At 38.1% G+C, this 11,484-nt stretch overlaps 1 protein-coding gene across 1 annotated transcript; it reads left to right on the forward strand.

The window, feature by feature from the left end:
* Window positions 1-5,921: 5,921 nt before the first annotated feature.
* On the forward strand, window positions 5,922-11,484 carry VXN (vexin). The gene is given in 4 exon segments (XM_025165729.2): window positions 5,922-5,985; window positions 6,167-6,198; window positions 10,143-10,270; window positions 10,272-11,484. Coding segments are annotated over 4 exon segments (279 nt in total). The 3' UTR covers window positions 10,327-11,484.

Raw genomic sequence — 11,484 nt, forward strand, 5'->3', positions numbered from 1 at the left:
TGGCTTCCATAAGCTTTTAGAACAAAGATAAATGAATGAGAAACAGAGAAAGCAAGAGAACAGGACAATTAAAATGTTGAATAATATTGCTTTTACAAATGTAGCTTGATCTCTCAGCAGCTTTTGATACTATCAACTATGGTATCCTTATGGACCACCTGCAGGATTGGGAGTGGGAGACATGGTGTTCCAGTGGTTCTCCTCCTTTCTCTGTGGTCAGGTCCATTTGGTGTGGGCAGAAAGGGAGAGATCAAATCAGAACTCCCTGACATGTGGAGTGCATTAGGGCTTGATGATCTTGCCCCTTCTCTATAACATCTGCATCAAGCCAGTGGATGAGGTATCAGTCAACATGGGGTCATGTACCATCAGTATGCTGATGATATACAATTGTATATCTCAACCCCAGACCAACCAGGTAATAATGTTACGGTCTTGTCCCATTGACTCGAGACTATGGAGATCTAATTGGGGAGGAACAGACTCATATTCAATCCTGACAAGACTAAGCTGGTTGAATATTTGGAATTCTTGGATTTGGAGATGCTGCATTTTAGTCCTGAATGGGGTTACAGTTCCCCCTTCAGGACCGGTGTGCAACTTGGGGGTGTTCTTGGATCACACCTCCTGCTTTAGGAGCATATGGCAACTGTAGCCAGCAAGACCTTAGCATGGATTCATCTAGTACACCAATTGCCCCCTTAAATGAACAAGGAGAACACTTAAGAGAGTAACTCATGCTTTGGTCATCTCATGTTTGGACTATTGAAACATCCTCCAAATGGGGCTGCCCTGGAAGACCACTTAGAAGTTGCAGCTGATCTGCACAGGTACTTACAGGGATGCTTGCCCATGCCGGTGCATTCTGGACCAGCTGTAGCCTCTGAGTGGCCTTCAGAACAACTTCATGTAGAGCACCCTGCAATAGGCTGCAGTAGGCTTCCGGGTACAAATCAAGGTACTGTTTATAGCTTTATGGCATAGGGTCTTGTTACTTGAGGGACCACCTGTCTTCTATAGTTGCTGCTTGTCATATACAACACAACAGAGTTGGCATGCTTTGGATCCCATCAATTAAGCAATGTCATCTGATGGGACCCAGGAAGTTGGCCTTCTTTGTTATGGCACCTGCCCACTGGAATGACCTTCCCCAAAAAGTTTGTATGACCCCCCACCCTGGTCTTATTTAGACAAGCCCCTAAGATTTGGCTCTTTTCCCAAGCCTTGAGTGTCGACCTCTTATAGATTGTCTGAGGTGATGGTGGCTTTTCTCTGGATGGTGAGGTTTTTGGTGGGCAGGTATTGTGTAGATTGTTTTATTTTAAAATTTGTATATTGTACACCCAAAGCCATAATGGAGTTGGGTGGCTTAAAATTTAAATAAATAAATAAATATAGCTGTTGACTAACCTCTTCAGAGGAGCTAGGGCATGTATATATCATAGACTTAATTGGGTTTATCACATGTCCATTTTTTAAGAAATGGACAATGGACAATTAAGCATTATGGATTTTTTAACTGAATAGGCTGACCAACCTTGCAAAACTGCAGTAACCAAAAATCTTTGGGGAGGGAAACACGCTTGTTATATTGCTTGATGGGACTTGGCATGTATATTGTATTCTTCAGCATTATGAAAATGTGTGTGAAGCAGATATATACCCACACACCATATCTATAATCAGGAACAAGGTGCAGAGACCCTCTTCATGTATTACATACTATCAAACTAAAGTTAACAGGCTGCAATCCTTGCATAATTGATGGTGGGAGCAGGTTGCAGAAAGTTGAACTATATAGTCTTCAGAAAGCTGCAGTCACCAATTCCAGCTCCTTGATAAGAGTATAGGTTGACACATATTGCAGATATAGTTGTTATACTGAAGACTATAATTAAAACTTCCCTTTTAGCAGGCAGAACACAGATGGGAATCTATAGCCCTCCAGGTTTTGGATTTCATCTCTCATTAGGCCAGGACTGGGTGTGGACCAAGATAAAAGATGAAAGGTTCTGTAGTCTAGTGAGGTCTCTGGAAAGCGGCACTTCACAAAACATTGAGCATCCTTGATTCTCAAAAGCCACCAGGAACGCAAACTAAAGTTGAGCATCATCATGATCAACAGACAGCATCACTCTTCTGGCAAAAGCTTTTATCCTTAAGCAGAGTATTTTGTTTCCATCTTAAATCTACAGGGAAATTAGAACATGTATTAAACCAAACATGCATTATGATAAAATCTGGAATTTGCCAGCCAGAGTAGAAAATCCTCTGGAGTACAGTGACTTAATTTCAGTGGCAAAACTTTTATTTCAGGGCACGTGAATGCCCTCCCTGAAGCATTTTTATATTTGAGAATGGCAGCTGGGGAAAATAAAGATGAAATGTAATACAGCTTTCCATTTTTGCCTATGCAGAGTAGATCTTTATTATCTTGGATTACTTTTCAACACTCAAAATAACAATCACCTCCCCACCTCTGCTCACTGATGACTAGATAGTGATCTTTTCAATGGTTGGTAATAGATTTCATTTGATTGTTTGACACAAGAACAATGAAGGATAAACAGTTCCATTTGCAGCCATGAAATTCCCCATCTGTTTAGAGTGTTTTTGTTCAAGAAGAACTGGATGGAAACAGATGAACAAACCAGCTGAGTCTGATGTTAATGACATCAGTCATACAAAGAGAACATGTGGCATCATAAATCAAAAACTAATTGAACTTTGTGCTGATTGTATTGACTACTCCCTGAACATTTTAAATATTCCAATGTGCTGTAGAACAATAGCTTTCCTTTCCTCCCAATACAATAGATTTGGTGCCATGGGAGAGCTTCAAGTTGCCCTAAAGATGGTCAAGTAGTGCAAATATTCAATTTTGTTCTTTTGTTTTAAGCCACAACCACTCTGGTATTAAAAGCAAGAGCTGTAGTCTTCAGGTGAGGCTAATTCACAGAATGTTCTCTTTTCTAGGGCATTTATAATAGTGACAGTAAGTTATAATTCTATGATGTCAGTATTTCTGACCTAAAACTCCAATAACCCTTCAATGTGCATTCATAGGATTTCAGATGAAAAGCTTGGTAAAGCAACAGAATATATAAATTTTTGTTCGTTTGTTGGATTTATATGTCACTGACTCACAACAGCTTACAAAGATCCACTATAAAACAAAACAAGCACTAAATTTGCAATTTAAAAGATCAACTTTATAAACTGATTGACAGCTAAAATATCCATGGTATTAGTAATTAAAAGGATCACAATAATAAAAGAACTAAAATATCCTTCATATAATAACAATAAAGTAACCACTGTATGTGCTAAATAATAAAACATCCACAATAATCATAAATAACATTTATCCATTTGTATCTGCAACAGTAACATTATTTTATACATGTATATAAAAACTTTATAAAGAAAAAAGAGAAAGGGTAGTTTCTGACTTTTTTTGGTACAGATACAAATATATAATTCATTCACCTCTTGCTCTAAAATTTAAACCAATACGCAGTACTTCTATAAATCATAAGCAGTATTAATTATCAAACCCCAAAATTAGAGTTTTATTTCTCTCAGTTTCAAGCAAAAAGTCCAAAAGTGGTTTCCAAGAATAAACAAAGCTAGACAAAGTCTTTTCTTTAATCAAAGTAGTCAATTTCGCCATCTCCGCCAATTCCCTTAACTTTATCATCCATTCTTCAGTTGTAGGTATTTGTGGGTCCTTCCATTTCTGCGCATATAAGAGTCTCGCTGCTGTTATTATATATAGAAATAATGTCCCATGCTTTCTTTCGATCTGTTTATCCATCATACCTAAGTGGAAAACCTCTGGTTTCAATTGTACATCCATTTTCAGAATTCTCTGAATTAAGGTACATATCAAATCCCAGTATTTCTTAGCTTTCTTGCAAGTCCATCAAAGATGATAAAAAGTGCCTTCATGTTGATTACATTTCCAACATACATTTGACACTCCCTTATACGTATTTGACAATTTATCTGGTGTTAAATACCAACAATACATCATCTTATAAAAATTCTCTTTCAGGTTGTAATTAAATGTAAACTTAATCCTTTGCTCCACATATTCTCCCATTGGTCAAGCATTATATTGCACCCAGCATTTTTTGCCCAATTAATCATGCAGTCTTTAACATATTCATCTTCCATATTTATTTTCAATAAGTTTATACATCTTAGCAATAACATGTTCATCATTAGTACACAAGCCTATTTCAAAATCAGTTTTCTCATTTGTAAAATCATAAATCTTCTTATCCAGTTTAAATCTTTCTAACAACTGAGCATAAGTAGCAACAGTAACATTCTTAAGTATCAATACCAAAAGGTGAAACAATCAAAAGCCCTCCACAACAGCTCATTCTTAGTGGCCACCCAGAAGTCCTGCACAGTGGGGGGCCAGTCTGATGTCACAAAGGAAGCTATTCCACAATATTGGAGCCATTATGAGGAAATGCTACCTCCTGACTTCAACCTGCTTGACTTCATGGAAGTACATGATAACTAAGCCTCTCTCTCAATTTCCATATGAGGGTGGGTCAGTTCTGGTTGGAAGGACAGTCCTGAAGATACCTTAGTACTAAGCCATTTAGAGCTTCATAGATCAAAACCAGCACAGAGCAGGGGTGTAGTTATAAGGGCATGAGTTACTGTTAAGAGGTAGAGCTGCAACTGAACCAGTAGACGACTCTTCTGAGCAGTTTCATATAGATGCTAAATAACAGAAGAGAGGACTGAACTCTGTGGCACCCCATAACTGAATGGCCACCAGGCTGATCTATCCTCCCCTACAACCACTGAATGAAATTGTCCAATAAGAAAGGAATGGAACCACTGCAACGCAGTGTCCCCAGTCTCCAATGCGATTGAGAAGGATAACCTAATTAATGGTATCACATGACACAAAAAGATCCAAAGGGATTAGGAGGGAAACACTACCTCCATCTAAGTCTTGACAAAGATAATCCACTAGCACGACCAATGCCATTTTCATCCTGTGCCCAGGCCTGAATCCTGACTGTAAAAAATCTAGATAATCCATTATTATTATTATTATTATTATTATTATTATTATTATTATTATTATTAATTAGCTTCTCCAAAAAGGCAAATATATTCTGAACATTTCCAAAGTACTCCCCACTGTGGTATTTTAATGATGAAAATGTACCACATGCTTCAGAGAGGAAGCTATTGGAACTTCAGTGGCATTTATTCCTAAACTGGTAAAGGACTGCAACTAGCATCTGGTGATCTTAGCAGGAGCTTAACGCTCCAGCAAATTAGACTCACCTATTAAAATGGCTAAATATAGATTTGAGGGCTTTAAGCAAAATGTTTATATTTGAAAACGTTGAATTTGGTGCTAAATGGTTAAGCAATGTAGAGCCATTTGCTCAGTAGTTTGGAAAAATCTAACACTTTCAAGAAATAATATGCTTTTTAATCTCAGCATATATTAACTATTGGAACCTTTTTATTTCTCTTAATAAATTAATACTTCTGATTTCATTTTTCGCTAAAAATGTCTCTAACATAACAAATACTTACAAAAATACAGCCAGCATTCCTTCAGTTTCCACTTACTCTGCTTGAGGGCAGCTGTAAATTATATACTAACCATCAGGGCTAGGCAAATAAAATATTACTTGGGTAGCACACTGTGGTTTTAATGAATAGTACAGCCAAAAGCCCAGCAGAAGAAGAATTCATACCCAGGCAGAGAGGAGTAGAAAATGTTGCAAGGAAGGACATGAAATGAGATGAGATCACAGCATCAGCCCGTCGTTTGGGGACCTGGCAAGGATCAAAGAGCCAGATGGGATTAGCAAAACCTATTGATCAGAAGATCAGAGCTGTTGCATGAAGGCAGCCAAGGAAGAGGGGTGAAAATGTACCAGATTTACAGCTGCAGTGATGAAAATTTAGAAGTCTTCAGTGTGGTTTCTTCCAAATGTGAGTACTAGGCCAAGCAGAGCTTTTGATGGGATAGTGACTTTTATTGAACGGGTATGTTAAGGGGAAAAAGCTTTCAAAAGTACATACTCAGAAATATGTTCAATGTACTTGTTGATATTGCTCTCTCTATAAAATATTTTTATTGGAAGAAGCTGTGCAATTGTGTGCCAAATTTCAGGTAGTTTTGGTGCTAAATCCCCAACATTACTAGTAATCAAATATGACATTAGGGACATGAAAAGGCAAACCCCAAGCAGTTAGTGCAGAAAATGGGTCTGCTTGTTTGTGATACACAGGGACAAGGAGAGACTATTTTTAAATTTATGCTATTTCTGGAACAAATTAAATATTTAATTTTAGTGCAAGTCACTTACAAAGACACATCCATAAGATCTTCATGAGAACAATTCTTTTTAAGCTCTTACATTAAAAAAGGGAGAGGGATTAAGTAGGAAAATCTATTTTTGGAGAAAAGACACCAAGTTTTGATTTATAAACTCAGTGGTGATTTTCATATTTATTTTGGGGTTTTGTGTGTATGAGTTGATGAAATAAACTTTGGGATTGCAAGTCTATTCTTATCAAATACTTCCAGAGTTTTTAGTATAGAGGCATACCAAAATTATCAATGAAACCTATATCCATGTTTGCTTTAAATGCAATTGTTTATTTCTACTTCTATTATTCATTCACTATCAGTGGTGTATAAAAGTAATCCAAGTGAAGGGACAGGCCTACCAGCCAAATCCCTATCCCATAGTTTCTGTAGACCACTGCATCCTGAATCCACTGTCCAGTTTTAAAATAATAAATCCCAGGACCATCTTTTCATCCACTAAATCTTTGTCATTTCTTTCTATCTAAGCTTGGCTGAGGAAAACTGGCTATTGACAAATACATAGACTGCCATCAAAACACATAGACCACCATTTTCTGAAGCTGATAATGCTATTACATCTCGGCACTGCTATTTAAGTTAAAAGCAATATCCTTGGCAACCTAAATGAACCTACCTCTGCTTGCAAAAACATAAAACAAGGCTGCATCCCTGCCCCGTTACTGCTCAATGTTTACATTAACAATATTGTGGTGATGTTGGCTGCGCCAGAATTCTATCCTCCCTCCCTTGCCCATGGCCCCATTTCTATTCTCCAGCCATACTGTCTATAACTCATGTAGGCCCCTGAAGAAGCCTTAAAGCTCTGTTGCTTTGCTGCTCCTGAGTATGCCTTGAAATAAACTACCCTAAAACAAAAGTGTTGGTGTTCTCTAGGAAACCCTTTAAGCCCCCAGTTAGATAGATGATTAAGCAAACCTATTAAACCAGTTAAATCCTTTAAATATCCAGATGTCCATTTTCAGTCCTCTGCCTGCTGGTCTATTCAAGAGAGATATTAGTAAGAGCTCAGAAAGCATCTCTTGCAATTGCTAATTTTACAGGTCAGTCTGGAAAAAAGATATGTCCCAGCAGCTGTTAAATATTTAAAGCTAAAGTTCTGGATACGATGCTATATGGTGCTCAACTGTGTATCTACAAAGAATTCTATAGCTTAGAAGCAATTCAATCAAAATTTTTAAAAATCTTATTCAATCTCTAATGCTTTAATATGACTGAGGCTAAGATGCATTTCCCTTAATCAGGGCCTGATTAAGACTTTGTCACCTCAGATTTTGGCTGAAGCAAGTTAATTGGGGATACTTCCTTGATCCAGCTCACCTTGCTAGACAAGTTCTCTTCCACCCAAAGAGACATATTAAGGATCATTTGGCATGTAGCAGTCTTTTTTTGCCAGCATTATCTGCTTCAGGTCTTGATAGAACTCTGGTTGAACTGAAGGAGAGAATTTGGAATTGATATCCAAAATGGTAGACCCAATGCTTCCCTTCAACTGTCAACAATTGCCTCCCTCAACTGTCAACAATTCCTTCGACAATTGCCTCTCTTCCCTCAACTGTCTAGATCAGTGTTTCTCGACCTTGCCAACTTTAAGATGCGTGGACTTCAACTCCCAGAATTCCCCAGCCAGCCATTCCTTCACACATCTTAAAGTTGGCAAGGTTGAGAAACACTGGTCTAGATATTTCTTGAACATTCTGTATGCCCCTCATAGGAGACTACTGTATTTATCCTGGCCCAAATTTGGACTTACGGGGGATGCGATGGCGCAGCGGCTTAATGATGCTGAAAGTTGCCGGCCAGAAATGGTCGACGCTTCAGCGGTTCGAGTCCAGCCTTTGCGTTAACAGGGTGAGCTCCTGTTTCCTCCCCAGTTCCTGTCAACCCAACAGTTCGAAAACTCACGTGAGTAGATAAATGGGGACTCTCACTCCGGTGGGAGGAAAAATGCTGGCGGCGCCTTGCAAAAGGAGTCAGGAGCAGTTGCCGGTAAGCGCGAAACCGCGCTCACCCGAAAAGGGCGCAAAGCAACGGAAACTCCACCTCCTGCGCTCGCCAGCTGGGCTCTGCTCTAGGAAGGAGACTCTGGCAAACCACTTCCGAAACACCTCGCCTTGAAAACTGCAAGGACTCATCCAAGCAGTCACTGCAGAGTCGGTAACAACTGAGCGCAGATTAAAAAAAAAAAAATTGGACTTTACCTATTAGAGCAAAAACTGTCAAATACATACATCTCCCATAGGAAAGCTGCACTTGTTTCTGTTCAGACATAGAAGGAGAATCTGATTCACAAGTGCTCTTAAAATGTCCAGTGTATACCCAATGGCAATCATACTTAATATTCCCAATTGTTAACAACTTTAATTGTCCTTGAGACCAAGAGGTCATTACCCTTCTTTTGGGTGACCGCTCTTCAGAAACCTCTAAGAAGGTCACAAAATTTCTATCAATAATAAAAATAGCCCTTAGAGGCCATCTGGTGCTTCCCTTATGCTAAAATTGTTAGTTTTTAACTGTTTCAACCCATTTTTAAAAAATTATTTGATTTTATTGTACTGTTGCTTTTTTTCTTGTGTTTGGTTTTGAACTGTAAATAAACTGGATTGATAATACAAGGCAGCTAACTATTTAAAATAAATATTTCATACTAGATAACAAACAGCTCAGATATGAATGATCAAGATTATAGTTGGGGCACCTGGGAAAATTTATAATCTGTGCAATTATTAGAAATATAAGACTTACATTTACTCTGTATTTTTAATTGTTATGCCTCTTCTAATACTTTCACAATTTAACAAGCATCCCCATTACCTCATCATAACACAGAATGTACTGCAACCACAGAACTAGCAATGAAAGGTGGTGTTTTTTCAGAACAGTACATTATTTTTTTCCCTTGTTATATGCTCCCCTAATCCTGTTACAATTGCTGGTTAGGCCATGTAGCTACATAGAGCAGACTGTATGGCCAAGCTGAATCACATGTAGTGAATGTGTGTGCATGTTGGGGGGGGGGGGGTTACTCTATGTCAGTGTTGTCCAAACTTGGCCACTTTAAGATGAGTGGACTTCAATTCCCAGAATTCCCCAGCCAGCCATGCTGGCTGGGGAATTCTGGGAGTTGAAGTCCACTCATCTTAAAGTGGCCAAGTTTGGACAACACTGCTCTATGTTGTTATAAAAAATCTCTCAGTATCTAATACAATTAAAGCATTTATATCCCATTTATCCTCTGGATTTCTGTGTATAATGTTGGTTATCCAAAAAGGAAATCGTGTGATGTTTTAGTTCCTTTGCCCTGTGTATATGATCAGACCACTGCGGGCCGATCAGCAATTGGCATTTCTCTCTGCATTGTCTTGCCACCCTTAATATTCAAAATGTTATATTTTGCCACCATTTTTAAAACAAGGGCCTCTGATAATCCCACCAAATGTAATTAAGGGCTCCCACAAAATACCCTCTATGTTTTTGTAGATGGGTATGAGTGAATGCGGATGGTCAAGTTCTCTTTTTACTTTGACTGTATTTACTACAGGAATATTGTCCACAAAAGGATACTTATCCAGGATTATGGTCTGATAGATTCACCAGCCTGGCGTGTAAGATGGCTTTAGAACCACAAGTCTGTAAATAGTATTTTCGTAAAATGAAGCCATAAAACATAGAAAACGTTTTCTTAGTCATTTTCTCCAAAATGTAAATATAAGATTGTTATTCTGAAACATTGCTTCTGTCCTATTTTCCATTATAGGCACATAAAAAATCATGGAAAAATACTGGGGATGAATTCAACCCAATTCAAGGAACAGAATCCTTTTTGCCCTTCACTGGTAGCAGCTTCCATCGCATAGCCAGCCTGCTGTGGAAAATATGGATGACTCAGAAAGAAATTGGAATGTTTGGGAGCAACCAACAGTGCCTTTGAAGCAGACTGACAAACCTCAATCATGCTTCTGTGGGATGCAGGTTCTTTGACAAAGACAGAAGACAGAATAATTAGAGTCGTCTGATAAGAGATGCAGCATGGACATCTGCCCAACAGGAAATAAATTTTGCCGAGCTGGCCAAGAAAAAAATGGCAAAACTATGCAAACAATGTTGTTTGTGTATTTTGCACATCTGAAATCTGCTGCACTTGTTAACTGATTAAATCATGAAGCAACACAGTACCTCTCACTTTATCCTGATGGATTTACATATGCAAAGCGAAAGCTTAGAGCAATAATCCCAACTCTACGCCATTCAACAATAATACTGTATTGTCAATTCAAGTGCATCCTGCTTTTCATTATACAAACTTGCTAACTTGTTGGGTGAAGAGTTCTTCAGAGTTACACCAGACTTGGGAAAGCTTTCTCAGACAAACATTTAGTTCACTGGTGGGGCACAATCCTGGTCTATTTTAAAATAATAAACTTCTTCTCCGACCTGGTGCCTTCCAGACTACAAGTCCCATAATCAGCCCACCATTTGTCAGGGATGCCTGGAAATGATTGGAACTGTACTCTAGCATATCTGGGAGGCCACAAAGCTGAAAAAGCTGCTAATACATTATTATTACTCTTCTCAGATCTGTGCATGTTCTAAAGTCTGCAGCAATCCTCAAAGCTCTTTTTTTCTATTCATTTTCCAAGGAACACTTAGGTTTTCTAGAATGTGTTCTGAAAATGGCTGCTTTAACCAGCACTCTCTTGTTTTTCGGTAATAATAGGTACAGCTATGTATATATAATCATACATCAAACCAAATACGGTGCTGTCTCTCCATATATGTAAAAACTCTCCAGTGCCAGAAATTTTACTTCAGTCTGTAAATCAGTGGCTAATTAAGCAGCAAACCACTGCATGAACAGAGACCTCTCTTTAGATTTGGTTATATTGTGTAATAGTTTTTAATAGGATTGAGATAAAGTAGTGCACACAATTATGTATTTTGATGTTTGCTGTACTTAAATTTTATTCTAATTTATTTAATTTATATCTGACAGATTTACAAAAAGTTGATAACTGAATTCACATTCCCTAACTCTACTGAAATTCTTTTTTGGATTATCAAGTTCTCTTTTTGTTGATCAGAATAAAGAGTGTTCTTTT

Source organism: Python bivittatus, unplaced genomic scaffold (genome assembly GCF_059951505.1).
Source record: "Python bivittatus isolate LINGU-HERP-01145 unplaced genomic scaffold, Pbiv_v1 ctg000840_np1212, whole genome shotgun sequence".
NCBI lineage: Eukaryota > Metazoa > Chordata > Lepidosauria > Squamata > Pythonidae > Python > Python bivittatus.